This window comes from Mobula hypostoma, chromosome 4 (genome assembly GCF_963921235.1).
Source record: "Mobula hypostoma chromosome 4, sMobHyp1.1, whole genome shotgun sequence".
NCBI lineage: Eukaryota > Metazoa > Chordata > Chondrichthyes > Myliobatiformes > Myliobatidae > Mobula > Mobula hypostoma.
Genome location: NC_086100.1, coordinates 72,207,356 through 72,228,008, shown reverse-complemented (window position 1 = coordinate 72,228,008; position 20,653 = coordinate 72,207,356). Strand labels below are relative to the sequence as shown.

General features: G+C 39.8%; 1 protein-coding gene across 5 annotated transcripts in view; it reads right to left on the bottom strand.

The window, feature by feature from the left end:
* The window catches only part of ngef (neuronal guanine nucleotide exchange factor), an 83,344-nt gene that overhangs the window by 60,892 nt on the left and 1,799 nt on the right, over positions 1-20,653 (bottom strand). Inside the window, exons 2-3 of one of the 5 annotated variants that reach the window (XM_063045975.1) lie at positions 18,852-19,129; positions 6,148-6,295 (exon numbers count right to left, since the gene is read on the bottom strand). In XM_063045975.1, coding sequence (XP_062902045.1) covers positions 6,148-6,295; positions 18,852-19,026 — 323 coding nt within the window. In that variant the 5' untranslated portion in view covers positions 19,027-19,129. Of the gene's footprint in view, positions 1-6,135; positions 6,296-6,948; positions 7,064-17,912; positions 18,165-18,851; positions 19,130-20,653 lie in introns of those variants that run through there. The other 4 variants (XM_063045977.1, XM_063045978.1, XM_063045980.1 and 1 more) reach the window with 4 other exon arrangements.

Below are 20,653 nucleotides of genomic sequence, written 5' to 3'. Positions count from 1 at the left end.
TGGTAGGTCATGTTTGACCAATCTTTTGGAGTTTTTCGAGGAGGTTACCAGGAAAGTGGATGAAGGAAAGGCAGTGGATATTGTCTACATGGACTTCAGTAAGGCCTTTGACAAGGTCCCGCATGGGAGGTTAGTTAGGAAAATTCAGTCGCTAGGTATACATAGAGAGGTGGTAAATTGGATTGAACATTGGCTCGATGGGAGAAGCCAGAGAGTGGTGGTAGAAAATTGCTTCTCTGAGTGGAGGCCTGTGACTAGTGGTGTGCCACAGGGATCAGTGCTGGGTCCATTGTTATTTGTCATCTATATCAATGATCTGGATGATAATGTGGTAAATTGGATCAGCAAGTTTGCTGATGACACAAAGATTGGAGGTGTAGTAGACAGTGAGGAAGGTTTTCAGAGCCTGCAGAGGGACTTGGACCAGCTGGAAAAATGGGCTGAAAAATGGCAGATGGAGTTTAATACTGACAAGTGTGAGGTGTTGCACGCTGGAAGGACAAACCAACGTAGAACATACAGGGTTAATGGTAAGGCACTGAGGAGTGCAGTGGAACAGGGGGATCTGGGAATACAGATGCAAAATTCCCTAAAAGTGTCGTCACAGGTAGATAGGGTCGTAAAGAGAGCTTTTGGTACATTGGCCTTTATTAATCGAAGTATTGAGTATAAGAGCTGGAATGTTATGATCAGGTTGTATAAGGCATTGGTGAGGCCGAATCTGGAGTATTGTGTTCAGTTTTGGTCACCAAATTACAGGAAGGATATAAATAAGGTTGAAAGAGTGCAGAGAAGGTTTACAAGGATGTTGCCGGGACTCGAGAAACTCAGATACAGAGAAAGGTTGAATAGGTTAGGATTTTATTCCCTGGAGCGTAGAAGAATGAGGGGAGATTTGATAGAGGTATATAAAATTATGATAGGTATAGATAGAGTGAATGCAAGCAGGCTTTTTCCACTGAGGCAAGGGGAGAAAAAAACCAGAGGACATGGGTTAAGGGTGAGGGGGGAACGTTTAAAGGGAACATTAGGGGGGGCTTCTTCACACAGAGAGTGGTGGGAGTATGGAATGAGCTGCCAGACGAGGTGGTAAATGCGGGTTCTTTTTTAACATTTAAGAATAAATTGGACAGACACATGGATGGGAGGTGTATGGAGGGATATGGTCCGTGTGCAGGTCAGTGGGACTAGGTAGAAAATGGTTCGGCACAGCCAAGAAGGGCCAAAGGGCCTGTTTCTGTGCTGTAGTTTCTATGGTTCTATGGTTCTATGGATGAGAGATGGCAGTGGCAAGGTCAGACTGGAGAGGCTGGAGTTGTCCTCCTTACAGAAAAAATGCTGAGAGAAGATTTGATAGAGGTGAAAAATAGACCATGATGTGCTGACATCGTGGGAGAGGAGCAACAGAAAAGCCGCTTCCATTAGCAGATCAACAGATTGTTTAAAGACCACAGAACACAACTTCAATGTAACGGACAAAAGATGCAGGGAGTATGTAAGGAAGATTAGGTGAGGGTGCTTATGATCTGGAACTCGCTAGGGTGTTGGAAGCGGAGTTACTCATATACTTCCAAAATAATTGGAAAGGCATTTGTAGGAAAGTAATTTAGTGTGACAGGGTGAGGGTCTGATTGGATTGCTCCACAAAGAGCCAGCACACTCTTGGTCTTTTATTTCATGTCTCTTTCATCACAGAAGGCGCCCATGTAGCCCATTGGGTTTATACAGCCTCTCACTGCATTCCTATCCATCCCGTTGCTTCCACACCCGCCCTTTAACATCCCTCTGTTTCTACAGCCACTCCCTACACCATGGTCAGTCCACAGTGGCCAATTAACCTAGTATCAGCATATCCTTAGGGTGTGGGAGGAAAGCGGAGCACTTGGGGAAAGCCACTGTGTCTCCAGAAGAAGATCCAAATTCCCCAAAAAGATACAAGTTCCACAAGGGCAGCACTGGAAGCCAGAATTTAAACCATATCGCAGAAGCCATGAGGCAGGTGCAGACTCTGTGAAGCAGGTGGCATGGGAAATCGGTGATTCTACCAGGCTGGAGCCATGATTATTTTTAAGAAGGGATGTGGTAAACCAGTGAGTTTAATGTTATTGGCACAAAAACTAATGGAATTCCTACTAAATGTGAAAATAAAAAAGAACACCATCTAATGAAAATTATTATAATCAGCAGCCATGCTGAATTTCAAAAGGGGCCAAGTTCTCTGAATTCTTTGAAGTGATGAAGAGGGAATGCAGCCTCCGTATTGTAGCAGCTGTCATATATCTATGTATCTATTAGATTTCTCAAAGTTAAAGCAGGGAGAATTGAATGACAAGAACAGATGGCTCCCTGGTTGCTAGGCAGAAAGCAGCTAGGAGAAATGCTTAACTGCAGAGGGTAGCATAGGGAGTTCAGGAAACATCAGTGTCTGAATCAGTTGTTCATAATTTATATGTGCAATTTAAATATTGAATCTAAAACATAATTGCAAAACTCGAAGATCAAAATTAGCATGGGGAAACAGTACATGTTTCCAATAGAAAGGAACTGCAATTCCAAAAGTATATTTCTCAACTTAGAAAACGGGCACATAATTAACAAAAAAAATTCAAAATAATTGAATGCAAGTTATTATACTTCAGTTAATGAAAATATCATATTTACCTTAGAAATGGGAATCCAAATGGAGTTTGGAGATAGAGCAATCAAACATGGATAACTAAAGGAAATTATGTAGATTAACAAGCCTGGAATATTCTAGAGAAGACATTTTCCTGTTTCTATGGGTGACGTCAATTTCCCTAAGATTGATTGGATGGGTGACTTCAATTTCCTTAACATTAAACTCCTTAGTTCAAGAGGTTTAGATTGAGCAGTATGTGTTAGGTGTATCCAGGAAGGATTCCTGATGCAATATGTGGACGGACTGACTAGAGGAGAGGCTATACTGGATTCAGGAGACTGATCTCTGGTGGGTGAGCATTTCCAAGACAGTGACCATATCTCCCTAACCATTAACTTAAGAAAACTTGCAGATGCTGGAAATCCAAAGCAATCCAAAGCTGGAGAAACTCAGCAGGCCAGCTCGCATCTAAGGAAAAGAGTAAACAGTCGAAGTTTTGGGCCGAGACCTTTCAGCCAGTTCTGAAGAAGGCATACTTAAAGCTTTAGGAAGAAAAGATCAGACAGGCCTCTTGCCAGGAAGGAGCTTAAGAAGGAACATAGAACGGGACATGAGAATGCCTTGGCAAGTAGGATTAATGAAAACCTCAAGGCATTCCACGTGTACGTTACACCTAAAGAGCAGGATACAAGTGACCGTCAACAGGGAAAAAGAGATAGACAGCTAGTGCAGAGTACCCCTGTGGCAGTTTCCCTTGACAACAAGGATACCAATTTGGATACTGTTGGTGAGGAGGATGAGCTAGCAAAGGAAAGCCACAGCGGTGAGGTCTCTGTCCTGTAGCTCAGAAGCAGGAGTGGGGAGAAGAGGAGTGCAGTGTGATAGCGGAGTCCATAGTTAGAGGTGTAGACAGGAGATTCTGTTGACATACAGAGATACACAGATGGCTTGTTGCCTGCTAGATACTCGTGTCGGGGATGTCTCAGACTGGGTCTACAGCATTCTAAAGGGGGAGAGTGAGCAGCCAGAAGTCATGGTACATATTGGTACCAACAACAAAGGGACAGACCCTGAAGAGAGCATATAAGGTGCTGGGTAGAAAGCTAAAAAGCAGGAAATCCAGGGTAGTAAATTCTGGATTACCGCCATTGCCACGTGCCAGTGAGGTTAAGAATAGGATGATTTTGCTGATGAGTACGTGGCTGAGGAATTGGTGCAAGGGGCAGCGTTTCAGATTTCAGGATGTTTGGGATCTTTTCTGGGGAAGATATGATCTGTACAATAAGGGACGGGTTACACCAGAACCCAAGGGGAGCCGATATCCTTGCTAGAGCTGAAGGGACGGTTAAAACTAATTTGGCAGGGGGGATCGGAACCAGAGTGATAGGACTGAGGGTGGGGCAGTTGGTATACAAGTGGATGCAGCGAGTAGTGAGACCATGAGGAAGGTCGGGCAGTTGAGAGGGCAAAAGTGCAGTCAGCCAGAGGAGTTGAAGTGTAAAGTTGAGAAGTTTTTAAAAATCAATGGAAGGCAACAAAAAAGGAGAGAAAAGACAAAACATTTTAGATAAGCTATTCAGAAATACAAAAGGGGATACTAAAGGTTTTTACAAATAAATAAAGAGTAAAAGAGAGAGGAGAGTGGATATTGGATCATTGGAAAATAATGCTGGAGAGGTAATAAAGGAAGACAAAGAAATGGTGGACAAAATTAATAAGTAATTTTTGTCAGTCTTCACAGTTGAAGACAACAGCCGTGTTCCAGAACTTCGAGAGTGTCAGGGGTCAGAAGTGAGTGTAATTGCTATTTCTAAGAAGAAGGTGCTTGACAAACTGAAAAAGTCTGAAAGTAGGTAAGTCACCTGGACCAGATGGACTACACCACAGGGTTTTGAAAGAGGTAGCTGAAGAGATTGTGGGGGCATTAGTATTGATCTTTCAAGAATCACTGGATTCTGGAATGGTTCAAGAGAACTGGAGAATTGCAAATGTCACTCCACTATTTAGGAAGCGAGGGAGGCAGAAGAAAGGAAATTATAGGCCAGATAGTGAGACTAATGCTTGCATTCATTATCAAGGATGAGGTTTTGGGGTAGTTGGAGGCACATGGTAAATTACATCAAAGTCAGCATTTCTTTAAGGGAAATTCATGACTGAGAAATCTGTCGGAATTCTTTGAGAAAATAACAGGCAAGATAGATCAAGGATAGTCAGAGGATGTTGTTTTGCTTGGATTTTCAGAAGGCCTTTGACAAAATGTTGTATATGAGGCTGCTCAATAAGGTAAGTGTCCATGGTATTACAGGAAAGATCCATGCGTGGATAGAAGATTGGCTGTCTGAAAGGAGGCAAAGAGGGGAGATAATTTTGGGTTGGCTGCCAGTGGCTAAATGTGTTCCACAGGGGTCAGTGTTGAGACCACTTCTTTTCATATTATTTGGCATGTCAAAGACTCGGATGATGGAATTGATGGCTTTGTGGCCAAGTTTGCAGACAATACGAATGTAGATGGAGAAACAAGTAGTGCTGAGGAAGCAGGGGATCTGCAGAAGGACTTACACAGATTGGGAGAATGGGCAAAGAAGTGGTAGATGGAATACAGTGTAGGGACGTGTATGGTCATGACCTTTGGTAGAGAGAATAAAAGTGTAGTCTGTTTCCTAGTCAGGAAGAAATTTCAAAAATCAGACGTGCAAAGGGACTTGGGAGTCCTCGTGTAGGATTCTTTAAAGGTTAAATTGCAGGTTGAGTAGGTGGTAAGGAAGACAAATGCAATGTTAGCATTCATTTCTGGAGGACCAGAACACAAAAGCAAGGATGTAACCCTGATATTGTATAAGGCATTGGTCAGACCACACTTGGAATGTTGTGAGCAGTTTTTGGCTCCTTAACTAAGAAAAGATGTGCTGGCATTGGAAAGGGTCTAGAGGAGGTTCATGAGAATTATTCTAGGAATGAAAGGGTTAATGTATGAGGAGTGTTTGATGGCTCTGGGCCTGTACTTGCTGGAGTTTAGAAGAATGGGGGTGTGGGATGGGACTTCAGTGAAACTTATCAAATATTGAAAGGCCTAGATAGAGTCATGCGGAGAGGATTTTTCCTCTCGTAGAAGAGTTTAAGACCAGGGGGCACAGCCTAAGAATAGAGGAATGACCATTTAGAACAGAGATGAGGAGAAATTTCTTTAACCAGGTGGTAGTGAATCTGTAGAATTCAATGCCACAGACGGCTGTGGAGGCCAAGTCAGTGGGTATATTTAAGCAGATGTTGGTCACATCTTGATTAGTTGGGGCATCAAAGATTATAGGGAGAAGGCAGGAGAATGAAGTTGAGAAGATAATAAATCAGCCATGATGGAATGGCAGAACAGACTGGATGGGCTGAATGGCCTAATTCTGCTCCTATGTCTTATGGTCTTCTGATCTTATATCTATTTCAAGTGCTGCTTCATATTTTTCAGTAATTTGCATTCATTGGCTTTACTTTCACTGTACAATTCAAAGAGAATTGATTACCTCTGTTCTTACCCAAGGTTGTTGCTGAACAGTGGTGATCTCTGCATGTGTTGAGGAGTGTTCATGGGGATTTTCCAGCAAGGCAATGAATCCAAGTGTTTGGGAGTGCGTCCTAGCTGAATTGGTCTTCCCTGCAGCCCATTATCCTTCATGCAGCTCTCTAACCAAATAAAGCCAAGAAGAGTTTCAATTTTTTACATCACCATGAAATCTAAGTATAATCCAAGTAAAAACATATAATTAGTTTTCTGTAATCTTACAAATGCCACTTCCATCACGGCATCCAACCTAGGAGTATTATGCATTTTGTAACATGATTAAAAATAGCTCAACCTGTATGAAAACATATTTTCAAATTATATAGATTTAGGCTGTTTTATGTACTTTGTAATATATTTATATTAGTATAATTATAACAAAATTAGCAAACAACAAATATGCAGTTTTATTGGATATGGATTAAGTAAAGCTTTGTTAAATTAAAATGTTGAGCTTATTAAATCGTATTTATTCAGCCTAATAGAGAAGAGACACACGTATTACTTAATCTGTTCACCGAGATAATGGTGACAGGAAGTGCCGTCAATGGATCAACACACCAAGAAATTAATCCAGCTTTATCTTAGGAAAACGACTTACACATGTCAGGTCGAGAGCCTCAAAATTCAGGCTCAGGAAAACTACAAGGATTCTGAATCTGCTCTAGCCATTTAGCATAGTTAAATGTCTTTATTCTATAACCCTTTACTGCACCTAATACCCACGTCAATATGGATTCCTGTACGCACGTGAACTGGTGTTTTTTATACTTACAATAGAAGAGAACCTGATGTTTGAGGGGAGAGCAAGTCAGCAGCAATGTCTACCATATAAATCATATTCAGTCTTCTCAACAACTGTGGGACTGCGTCACTGTGCACTCACCAGTGTTAGCTTCACATGCTGCACATTGTATAAACCGTCCTGTGATATATTATCAGAAGTTTCCATCTGATAATAATACAGCAGTTATTCGTGAAAGTCACTGCTACAATTAGTCAGCTTGTAAATGTAAAAATCTGAAATCAATTAAAATATGATACAATGCTAACCTGTTAATAGCTCAAATTTTAATGTATATTTTACTCTTTATTTTCTACATTGAAAAACAAATGTTCAACTCATTATCCCTCAGAAGCCTTGTGGCACATAGTATCGTCCCATTTAAGAAGCTCAGCCAATTCTGTGAACCTTCTCAATTAACTGCATCCATGCCAGTTTTGTTGCTCCTTGATTCTGCTTTCCTTGTCGATGTTCTTTATTCTGCTTGCTTGCCCTTTCTATTGACGATTCTTTTAGCCTCCCTGACACAGTTTATCTAAACATACTGATTTTTTTACCCTCCTAGCATGGTTTCATCAATCCTTATTTCTGTTGCTTTTTATTTTTTATTCCTAGGCATTTTAAATCTTGGTACTGTACCAAATCAAGAAAATGTTGGCTGCACTTAGTAGGTCACACCATGCTTGGCCTTTTCAATACTGTCTGCGTCAGTACAAAAAGAAAAAATGTTTTAATTTACTATTTCTGGGGAGAGCCAAATTTACTAGCTCTGAAAATGGATTGCTGATTAAAATATGGGGTTAACTTATGTTTGTTGTCTCTGATGCAGAGAGCATGCCAATTTGATGTATTACCTAATTTACATGATTATTGTGTATAGCAGTGCTAACCATGCTATTGATTGGTGACATACCTCAGCAGTGGTCAGTGATGTGAATGCTGGCACCACTTAACGCTGCCCTACGCCACTTAATGCTAGCTTCCCCTACTTAGAGCTGATAAACGGTGCTGGAGCGTTCCTTGTGAATACTTCGACTTCCTTTTCAGGCTAAGTCAAGGTGCTTCAGAGCTAATGTAGTACTTTCTGAAGTGTAGCCATTGAATTACATAGAAGACAAGAAAAGTGATCTGTGAAAAGCAAGCTCCCTCAAAAGAACAATCTGATAATGAACAGAAGGCAGGACAATGGTGAGCTAGTCATTCAGTCTAGGCGTTTGGTGTTGTCTATCAGGAGCCCATGGATTTTTCCCAGCTGCTCTGGTTTCCTCCCACATTTCAAAGATGTGCTGTTTGTTAAGTTTATTAGTCACTGCGAAATGTCCCTCGTTTGTAAGTGATTAACAGAACTGTAGGGGAGAGGAGGGTGGCTATCAAAGGAGACTACGGGAATGTGAGGAGAGTAGTTTACCATGAAAATTAGTAGGAAAAGTGGAATTAATTTGTGAGTGGGCATCAGCAATGGGTGAAAAGGACTTACTGTTGTGTTGTAAGGAAATAAAGAATTTGAGGGTTAACTTGGCCAGCACACGAAGGTTTCCCTGGTCTTTCAGGAAACAGAGCCTTAGGGGCTTTGAAATCCATTTGTCAGAGAAGATAGGGTTCAGCTGAATACTTCATTTATGAAATACAGTGTAGCAGTCCCTCAACACTCTCCTGGCAATTTTACATTGCAGTCTTTAAAGTGGGACTTGAACCCCCATCTTTCTGACTCAAAAGCTGGGAATGGACCCAAGTAAAGCACAGTCAACAGAATCATATTATAAAAATAACAGCATAATATGATATAACATGGTTTCTAGGATTTACCAGCACTGCAGTGTGAGATGGATGAGATGGAGAGGAAGAGAAGAATGATCTATTTCAAGAGGTTAATTCTCAGAATATAAATTGATATCAATTTTATGAGTCAAGGTCTGATTAACTAGATGGAGAAAGAAAGCACTGGCAAACGATAATTGGCAGGGCCACCAACTGCATCAGTGACCTTAGAAAATGTTTAATATTCCACAGGCCATCACATACTGTCCAGTAGTCTCCAACAATCAGGACTCATAGATCTTTATTAACCACTTCTACAGGTTTCACATCCATAACATATAATCCATACAAACTGTTCAATATTAATAACAGTTTGTTTCCAAGTCAAAAAACCATGGGCTAAAAATTCACCAGAGACAAGCACAAAATTCAGTGGACTATGGAATGAGTGCTGAGCTAGTGAATGTGCAATTGTTCAAAAGAGAGGATTTTAGCTGTTTCTTGTGGCTGTAAAAATCCCATGGAATTACTTTGAAGCAGAACATAAAAACAATCATTAAACTTTGGTCAATTTGTATATCTCAGTCAACACCACTAGCGAATAAATTAGGGGACTGGATTATCGAAGACCTCCGTTCCATCCGCAAAAAGCAGAATTTCCCAGTGTCCAGCCACTTTCATTCCTATTCCCATTCTCACATGTCAGTCCACGGCTTTCTCTTTTGCCACAATTAGGTCACTCTCAGGGTGGAGGAACAACACCTCGTATTCCGTCTAGGTAGCCTCCAAAATGATGGCCTAAAAATCAATTTCTCCTTTCAATAATTATTTTCCCTCATCCTTCATTCTTCTTCTATTCCCCACTCTGGCCTCTTACCTCTTCTCCTCACTTGCGTATCACCTCCCACTGGTGCTCCCCCTCCTTCCCTTTCTCCATGGCCCACCGTTCTCTCCTGTCAGATTCTTTCTCCTCCAGCCCTTTATCTTTCCCCACCACCTTCCTGCAAGTCCTCCTTCCCCACCCCACCCCCCACCTTTTTATTCTGCTGTCTTCCCCCTTCCATCCCAGTCCAGAAGAAGGGTCTCAGCCCAAAACATCAACTGCTTCATTTCCATAGATGCTGCCTGACCCACTGAGTTGCTTCAGCACTTTGTGTGTGCTACTATCAAATTAATTACCCGGTTAGTTACATTGTTGATCATAAAGCTTTCTGCGAGCAATTCGGCTGCCATATTTTCTGCATATAAACGGAGGTTACAAAATCACTTTAACAATGACAAGATAATTAGGTGTGCTACAGAAATCAAATCTTTTCCTTAAAATCCTTTTCACATGAATTCAATGTGTGAGTCCTACTGACACACTCCTCTCTCTCATTTGCCTCCTGTAGGACAAATGTGCAGCGGCAGCAGATACGGATCAGATCAAGTTCGGCTCCACACTGGTGGAGAAGATACTCCGCACATATTGCTGAGATCATGTCAAGTCAATGTCAGAACATTTTGAAGATGCTGGTATTTTTTCTACTAATCCTACTCCTCACATCCTGAATCTCCCTGAATCCTATGATCTCTTCTGACTTCGAAGCTGTAGATAGTGTAGGCATTTACCTCTCAATTTCCCTCCTGTCCCTCCACTAAGCTATTATTTCAGACCAGTGTTCAAAATAGGAAAATTAGGATATTATGTACGTTGTGAGAGAGGAAGGGGTGGAGAGAACTGAGAGAAAGTCAGTGACAAGGTGAAACCCAACATCATCTAGGTAACCAAATACTTTTATGCAGCATATGAGAGGAAGGCCGATCTTGTTAGTTGCAGCTGATCTCTCTGGAAGATTGTAAACAGAGGATAGTGAAGGGAAAAGGAAAGAATGCTGGATCTCTGAGGAGCAGAACAGAGCAGTTGTTAATCTGAAATAAAAAAGAATGCTGTAATGGCTCGGCAGATGTTGTAGTTTTTGTGAAGAGGAAAAAGCAAAGTTAAAGTTACAGTTGCATAACTATGTATATAATCTGAATGACCCAATTCTAACACAAACAGGAAAGGCTGGTTATCTGAAATTGCAAAATTTGATACCAAGTCCCAACAGCTGGATAAAAGGTGAATTGATTTTCTTTAGCTTACAGAGGGAGGCCAAAGATAGAGAGGACAACCTTTGGGTAGGATGAAGAGTTAATGTGAAAGGCATCTGAAAACTCACTCTTATAGACAATGCAGACAGGTCCTGCAGAGCAATCATTCAGTCTGTCTTTGATTTCTCCATTGTAGAGGAGACCGCATTGCTAGCATGAACTTAATCAGAAGGTGCTTAGTCCAGAGACCATAGACTACTTCAGTAGTTGGTAAGTTGATGGAGAAGATCCTGAGAGGCAGGATTTATGAACATTTGCAGAGGCATAATATGATTAAGAATAGTCCGCATGGCTTTGTCAAAGGCAGGTCCTGCCTAACGAAGCTGATTGAATTTTTTGAGGATGTGACTAAACACATTGACGAAGGTAGAGTAGTAGATGTAGTGTATATGGATTTCAGCAAGGCATTTGATAAGGTACCCTATGCAAGGCTTATTGAGAAAGTAAGGAGGCATGGGATCCAAGGGGATATTGTGTTGTGGATCCAGAACTGGCTTGCCTACAGAAGGCAAAGAGCGGTGGTAGACGGGTCATATTCTGCATGGAGGTCGGTGAACAGTGGTATGCCTTAGGGATCTGTTCGGGGACCCCTAGTCTTCGTGATTTTTATAAATGTTGCTGGGATTGGGAAGCATGCCTTATGAGAATAGATTGAGTGAACTTGGCCTTTTCTCCTTGGAGCGATGGAGGATGAGAGGTGAGTTGATAGAGGTGCATAAGATGATGAGAGGCATTGATTGTGTGGATAGGCAGAGGCTTTTTCCCAGGGCTGAAATGGCTAGAACAAGTGGGCACAGTTTTAAGGTGCTTGGAACTAGGTACAGAGGAGATGTCAGGGGTAAGTTTTTTATGCAGAGAGTGGTGAGTGCATGGAATGGGCTGCCAACGATGGTGGTGGAGGCAGATACGATAGGGTCTTTTAAGAGATTCCTGGACAGGTACTTGGAGCTTAGAAAAATAGAGGGCTATGGGTAACCCTAGGTAATTTCTAAGGTAAGAACATATTTGGCACAGCGTTGTAGGCCGAAGAGCCTGTATTGTGTTGTAGGTTTTCTATGTTTCTATGTGCGGGTGAACTCCTGCTTCACCCAGAAGGACTACTTGGCTTCTGGTATGATGAAAGAGTTGAGGTGAAAAGGCAGGTGCTATTTCTCTTGCTGTTCTATGGGAAAGTGCTGTGAGTAAAGAATCGGCTAAAATAGAAGAGTGGATCAGGCAGCAGCAAAGGGAATAGTCCCTCCATAATGTTGAAAGGGAATGGGAAGGGAAGACGTGCCTGGTGGTGGAATCTCAATGAAAGTGGTGGAACTTTAGTTTTTCATTAGGTGTTTGCAACCTCGCTGATGTAGTTTATGTATCAATATTCAAAAGGTCAATATTGCACACTATTTCTGCTGTTATAGAGTCAGATGGGCACCCTACAAATTGAATTGTACACACAATAAAATGTTTGATATATATATATTAGCAATTCATGGAGAACATCAAGATGTAAAACAACATACAGTCACACCCAACTTCATGATATAGCAATATATTACACAAAGTTAGCTTGTTGTCGTTATGGCTACAGAACCCAGTTTTCATATGGACTCCCAGGGTGTCATACAGCACTAGGAGGAGGAGCAGGTGTAAGCTATTTGTGCCTCCAAATCTTTACCAGATTTTCAAGGGGATTCCCATCAAAAAACCATAAGGTACACGCTATAAAATGCTCTGAAGGTTGGCGGGGGCGGGGGGGGGGCGGAAGGATTAGGATCAATTTGCTGCCTTCTCTCAAGATGGAAGCATGCACCTTTTTGTCTCTACATGTGCGCTTTGAATTACACTCATTGCGACTGCATTACATTTGGTGCCTACTACATAAGGCTGCTGTCACTCAGACTCAAATGGTGCAGCCCAAAGACAGCTCTCTGAGATAAGAGCCATTCAATATCAATAGAATTGCTCAGTGTGATTAATGGAAGGTTTCACTGAAACATTCAATTTGATAGCACAGGCATCAAGCCACGTTGTACATCAATTAACATTATGATCGGCCTACTCTGCACACTTTCACTCGGGATTAGTTCCATGCAGGCTAACAATCTCAGCAACATGGTGCTGGCATTTTGGTGTCAGATACCATTTTGGAACCAAATAAGTGCTTGAAAAGCTCAAGCTAATAACCCAAACTTATAATAATTAGTTTTCCAGTTACTTGATTCTGATATCAGCCTTTTTAGCAATGTTTTATTTTCCATAAAACACAATTAAATTAATTTACTTCATTATCCTACATTCTGTATTTTGTTTGTTTAAAATGGTCAGTCTGCATGTTTCGCCTTTCATTAAAATGTTAAATTTTGAAATTTCACTAAATGAAGATAATGATTTTTATTTTTGCCCATTGTGTTCTTCTGATGTCAGCCTTCATGACTTAATTTTTCAAGTGATCTTCTGTTTCAGAATCTAATTTATATCCATTGAATAAAGGTTTTGATATTGTTTCATTTTTTTAATCAACTTTCATGTTAAACATGGTATTTACACAAGCAAAAATATTTCATTTCAACATAATGGTATTTCATTTTTGTAATTATATTCAATATATAGATTCTCTATAACTTAAAGAAAAGTACAAAATATAGTACTCTTGAAATTGTGTAACCACCTAGCAAAAATAAGACTGAGGCTGACTGAAATACAGAAGCTGAATTAAATCTACAGCATCCACGGTCCAATTTAATGTAATATTAATGAGCATTTGGACAATATTTGGATGAGTAATGTTGTACATGGAGCTGTTTCCCAGCAAGACCCCAGTACATTAAAGCAAGAAAGGAGAGAAAATAAATTGGGTGAAAGAGAGAAGAGTTTGGATCTCTGCTCCCCCTTTCGGATCTCAATAAGCTCATCTTTTATTGTGGTAAATATTGCTGTGCTATCTTTTTGAAACTAAATTATCCCTCGCAACTGTGCTTCAAAACAGTATTCCCATTATCATATTTTCATCACTAATGTTGTATAGATTATTCACTTCCGAAAGTCCAGGCTGTATTCATTATTACCACATTCCTGACAATTTAAGTCCATGTCCAGCTTTCCGCAGTCTTAATCAATTTTTTTTTTTTTTTGGTGCATCATGGACAATGCATTTTTTTGCCTCCTATGTAAATCTCTATCTGTTGTTAAACAATAGTACAAATGCAACCAAATTTACTTGCAATAATTCAGTACATCACTCTACAGCACAACTGGAAAGTGTATGCTACACACCAATGCTTTGATACAATATTTAATAATTTCTTTAATTCAGTCATTAAGAACTGATATGAAATAAAAAGTGTAGATGCTGGAAATCTGAAATGAAAACAGATAATACTGGAAACACCTAGCAAGCAGGTCAGCAAAAAGAGAAACAGAGTTTATGCTTCAGGTCGAATAACCTTCATCTGAACTTGGGAGCATGTAAGCTTTAAGTTGCGGTGGGTGAGGGACTAAAAGTTTGATCTGGCGGGGCCAGAACTGCCATGGTGATAACTGTTGAAGAACTTATCTGGGTAATAGATTAATTACAGAGGATGAGGAAAATGAAAACAAATGAAGGGATGTGTAAAAACAGTAAAATGGATATCAGATCTGTAGGAAATTCTCAATCTGTGTCATGGAGAGAGCAAAATCAAAATAGAAAAAAATGTGAATTACAGAAAGTATATATGTGTGTGTATATATATAATAATTAAATTAATTAAGTAGTGCAAAAATAGAAATAAATAAAGTAGTGAGGTAGTGTTGATGGGTTCAATTTCCATCCAAAAATCAGATGGCAGAGGGAAGAAGCTGTTCCTGAATCACTGAGTGTGTGCATTCAGCTCTCTGCACCTCCTTCCTGATGGCAGCAATGAGCACAGGGCATGACCTGGGTGATGCGAGTCCTGAATGATGGATATTGCCTTCTTCAGACATCACTTCTTGAAGATCTCCTGGATACTACGGAGGCTAGTGCTGACTAAGTTTACAACTCTCTGCAGCTTGTCTCGATCCAGTAGCCGCATCACCCGCCCCCCCCCATACCAGATGATGATGTTCTTCAGAGTATATTTGTATAAATATACGAATGTCTTTGGTTACATACCAAACATAGTAAATGTTAATGTTATAACATTTACACAGAAGTAGCCATTTCTGAAGCCCATTGGCCTTGGTATAGCAGTGCATGAGGCCACAAACAGGGAGGACAGAAAGGTAGTGGAATAGAGAATTAAAGTTCTCTATAATGACCAATACAACAAGGTTCAATGGAAGCCTAAGCAATAGCAACTCATCTTCTGTCTAGGCACATTCCAGCCTTCCAGATTCAAGATTGAATTTTATGATTTCAGTAACTTGCAATACCTGCTTGCATCAGTTCTTCAGCAAGCTATCCATCCGTAATATCAGAGAAACACACGCAAAATGCTGGAGGAACTCAACAGGATAGGCAGCGACAATGGAGAGGAATAAACAGTTGACATTTTGGGCCAAAACACTTCATGAGAATGGAGGAAATAAAGGGGACAGAAGCCAGAATAAGAAGATGGTAGGTGGAGAAGACGTACAAGCTGGCAGGTGATTGGTGACACTAGGAAGGGGAAAGGAAGCTGCATGGGGAAGCGGGGAGAGGGTGAAATAGGAAGCTGGGAGGAGACAGGTGGATTGAAGGAGAAGGATTTCTGATAGGAGAGGACAGTGGACCATGGGATAAAGGGAAGGAGGAGGACAACCAGAAGGCTCCCCTATGTAGCTACCTTCCACATCATCTGGTCTCATCCATCACCTGCCAGCATGTTCTCCTTCCCCTCTCCACCTTCTTACTCTGGCTTCTGCCCCTTTACTTTTCAGTCCTGATGAAAGGTCTTGTCCCAAAACGTTGACTGTTTATTCACCTCCATAGATACTGCCTAACCTTTTGAGTTCCTCCAGCATTTTGTGTGTATTGCTCAAGTTTTTGCAGGAGCTGAGTGCTTTTTATATCTAGCCCGTCAGCTTTACTGCTGATGGATTGCAGTGTGATCCCATTCATTTCAATAAGGCTGCTAACCCTGGCTGAGAAGGTAAATGCAGTAAGAGATCTGATTTACTTTTCCTTGTTTTTATTATTTTTTGTTAAATTTCATTACTTAAAATCTTTCAGTTGTTTCTAATTAAATTTATTATCATTTCTTTAGTTTTAGAAGTAATGTTAGCTTATAAAATATATCTTAACCTTGTTGAACTGTTTTTTAAGTGTTTCATATTTCAATTCAAAGGTTCCAGACAGCAGCAGATTGTCAAAAGCTCAGCAGGGATTTCTGAGGAGAACTACCTGAAGCTTTCTTTATCAGCGACTGTTTCATCTGACTGAGGTAGGCAATCTTAGGAGTCACATTAAAGTAGACTGACTAGGTTCGGATCCAGAATAATTGAGGAAATTAATGCAAACATGCCATAACTCACCAGATTTATATTTGTGTGTGTGTGTGTGTGTGTGTTTGTGTGTTGAATGGGGGTTATGATCTATTCCTTGCTCATAACCCCTTTGCACAAATCTCCATTCATTAGAACAGTAATCAAAAAATTCATGACACAATAACCATTGCTTAGGCATTATAATTTAAAATATTTCTTGCCAATTCTTATTCCACTTCTTTATCTTTTACAATTGTTAAACTAGAGGAAGTAACTACCTAACAGACAATGCTCTACACACATATATCATCTTCCTTGCTCTTCTTTCTTTGAAGTTATCTGACATTACAAATATTCTCAAAAACTAATGGCTCTCTAGACAAACTTCAGAGCACTCAAGACCCATTGCCAAATAATGTGTACAGTTACAGAACAGAATAGAATGGTTGTTAAATTCATGAATTAAGAAAATTATTATCAAAATATTGTAATGTTTTCTGCAATTGTTCAGACTTTCTGCTGCCTTCACTCTCCATTTTCAGTAACATGCAAATAGACAACTTCACGCAAACCTATTGTTTTTAATTTACTTGCCAACAGCACTGTGGATTCCTTTCTAACATTTTTGCTAGTTTATTGCATTTTACACCTATTTAACCTCTTCATTTATATCCAAAATTTAAATGAATTACTTAGACTGATTTAAATTGTTTATCATGTTTTATTATTTCATCATCATAGAAAACTACCAAATTTAAACAAATCTATATTTTTCATCAAACATTTTCCCTGCTAACACTAAATCTGACTATCCTCTACATGCTTTTTGCATATCACAGGAAATTTGTTTATTAAGTCATTCCTGAAAGGATGAAAGGTAATTTGGGGTTCTGATGATTTTCTGTATATTTAAAATTGTAAATAAAGATGCAGCTATGTTGTTTTATACAAGACTGGTTTCCCTTATTACATAAGCCTGGCAAAGATGTCAATTCAATTCAGCATTTACACTGCAATATATCCTCAAAATATTTTCTAAATAATAGAAATAACACTTACTGCAATTACTAAATAAACAGATTAGCTCTCTTGATTATTCATTTGGTAAATACAGCATTTGTTAGAAATGTTCCACACAAAGGATATCTATTTTGAATTAACTGATCATTGATCTGCAAACTGTGCTCAACTGTGGCTAACCCAAAGAAAACAGCTACACTTCATTGCTCCTTTCTTAAAGTGCATCCGTACATAATGGAACAGGGTGGTAGGGGATAAGATATGTGAATCTACAATGTATCTTGTGGCTGAATTGTCTGCTTACACGTTCAGAAATAAAAAAAAATCAGCTGTTTAATTGTCCTAGAGCTGTAGAATCATTAGTACTTGTAATACTTGATTAATCATAACCAATGCTCCTATTCATTATTTTATATACTATCACTCATGCATTGATAAATTACATTATGCGGCAGTTTTCAAACCAAATATTTTGCTATATTGTAGTTTTTACATCAGATATCGGATTCTCAATTTATGATTGACTTTGAACAAAAACTGAAAGCCTATGTGCTCATTATTTTAAGTGCTTCGTGCATGAAAACAATTCTACTTACAAGAGCAGATAGAAACTGTGCAAAAACCCATCATCTTACCTGGATAGTAGGGCGGGTCTGAGTTCTGAAATCTGAATGAAAAGCATTGGAGGTGCTGCTTAGATAAACTGATTGATAGATTTATGCACTTGAAGTATTGCAATGTGAGCTGGAATCCTTTAGCTACTTGATTCTTCCACAGACAAGATTTTAAGGGACCACAGTAACTGAGAAAATGGTTGTCGAACCCTTTTCTGTGTTTACCAAATCCTGTAATGCAATGGTGCAAGTCCCTTCACAGAGCATTCCTGCGTCACAAGGATGTTACCATGTCACTTGCAAGCGACTTCACAACAACAAAAATAGTGGCTGATGTTCCTGCTTCTTTCACCAATTGCAGTGAGACATATTGGTTAACACAGTGAACACAAGAAATAGAAACAGTGGAGTACAATTTGTTTCCTAATGAGTGGTCTAGCTACACATGATCCATTGTTTTTATTATTAAGTCATAAATCCTACAATTTCTCCATCAATTGAGGTTCAATCCTGTGTAGCACAGACCGGCAAATTCAATCCACCTGGAATTAATATTCCCATTTATATCAGTCATTGAGTATAAATAGTGGTACTGACCCTAAACTAAGGGAAGCTCTCAGATTTGAGTGCCAGTCAGAGAAACTATTTACATACTTGTCAGATGAGAACATTATTCAAGATCCTTCCAAACTTCCTATGTCTTCCATGATTGAGTAAGCTGCTGTGACTGACCAGCTGGGTTCACAAATTGAAGAACTGCTAGAAGGTTAGGCTGGTGCCCATTGATGCTTATCCTAATATAAACTGAGGGGCAAATTTACCAAAAGTGAAGACACAGTGGCTCCTAGCTGTGAAGACATGACATAAATTACTAAATGTTACTCTAGTGGAGTAAAGTGTTATGAATAGTCCAAGCCCTCTCACTTACAACTTATAACTTTATATATCTCAGTAACTTACTGTCAGTTTGTTGTGCAGTTTCATACTGACTCTTGGTATGCCGTTTCTTCCTCATAGATCGATAAAATAAAGAATTCCTGCGGATGGGCATGTGCTTCTGTCCTTCTCTCTCTGAATCGTCATTGTCATGTTGAGGGATATCAAGTTCTCTATTATCAGTATAGGCATCATCCATTTTCACTGCACCAGTCTGTTTCACTGTGCTTTTACTGCTTGCAAATATCTCACACTGATGATGTTTTTTGCTGTGTTATTTCTGCTGAATCCATGCGGGTACTCTTAGTAAGTGGAAAGAAATGTAACATTATATTAATAATCCAAAGGGTATCCTGAAATTTTTTACTTCATGGATATCTGTAAAATAGTTAGTTCTCTCAAATAAAATGCAAAACGTTTTCCGAAACAGCTATTGAAATAATTGTCAGTAACCAGGCATGAATTCTTCTTCATTGCCATGGCAACTAATAGCACTGTTACTAAAGGAGGGTACAGTGGGTGGGAATGATTTCCAAAAATCATCCTGTTCTGTTTGTTTTGGACCAATTAAGATAACATTTCTGGAAGTACAGAATGTTAGCATGTGTGATTTATACATCGTAGCCTGTCCCTTTAAGAAAACTTCACAATGCCTATCACATACTTACTTGCCTTTCTATGTGAGCAATGTTGGGAAATTCTCATTTGTCACCAGTCATCACTCAAAATAAGCAGCCAACATTATCTTTACCCTGGTTCAACATGCCCCCATCATACCTCACTCTGTTCTTTCTTCATCGAGGATGCAATGGGAAAGGGATTTTAAATATACAGATTTAAATGGAATTATCAAGTGTCATTTTCCAGTTCCCATGGAAATTTCTATAAAAATATGGAGAAAAGCAGTATGATTGATTGATCTAATTTCAACATTTTGTCAAGCCCAGTTTTCTTCATTGCCCCTCCCTCTCCTTTCAGGGCCAATGCTTTCTTTTAGTTTGTGGAATTAAAGATTATTATACAGAGAACATGTTTCTTGATTTGTAGAATTATAGTGATAAAGAATGAATGAAAAGGCAGGAGTTGTTTTCTTTGGAGCAGAGAAGCTGAAGGGAAATTTTATTGTAGTGTATATAACTATGGTGGCCCTCCATTGGATATTGCATCCTCACTGCCTATACACAAGCCAGGGTAGTACAATATGGAGAGCAAGATGTTGCCCATGCAGCAGGCTCCCCACTCCACACAGTTGATGAATCAGACTGGTACAGTTCAGCACCAGCTGCATTGCAGGAGTTACCAGTCAGTTTGATGTGGGGCTGCTTTAGGGACCCCAGCTCTGGATATCTCCTCGAGGTTTGCTCCTGAAACCTTCCCCAAGAGTGGGTATAGCCACAAGGGAGTGGAAGTTTAAGATCAGAGTTTTCCTTCTCCTCAATGAGCTACCAAACTCCATCTGCCCGAAGCTACTGGTTTTAAGGCACCAGTTACTTGCTTTTGCCCCCTCTCCTGTCAGTAGAAATGATTCCACCAGGCTTAGTAGTCATATATGAAGAACAGTAGCTGGACTTGGTTGTCAGAGATTATTTGAGATGCACACCATTGGGAGCATTTAATCAGTAGTGGGAGCTTGTCCCCACTACTCCCCCCACCCCTCCAATGGCTAGGACAGCCTTAAGGAGCTAAAGCTATGAGAGTCCCAGGTAAAGAGGATAGAAAGGACTATTCTTCTTATGTGAAAAGTTTGTGAACATAAGGGACTAAATGATTTGAGGAATTTTTAATGAGAGATTATTTTTATTGTAGTGGATAGAGGCAACCTATAT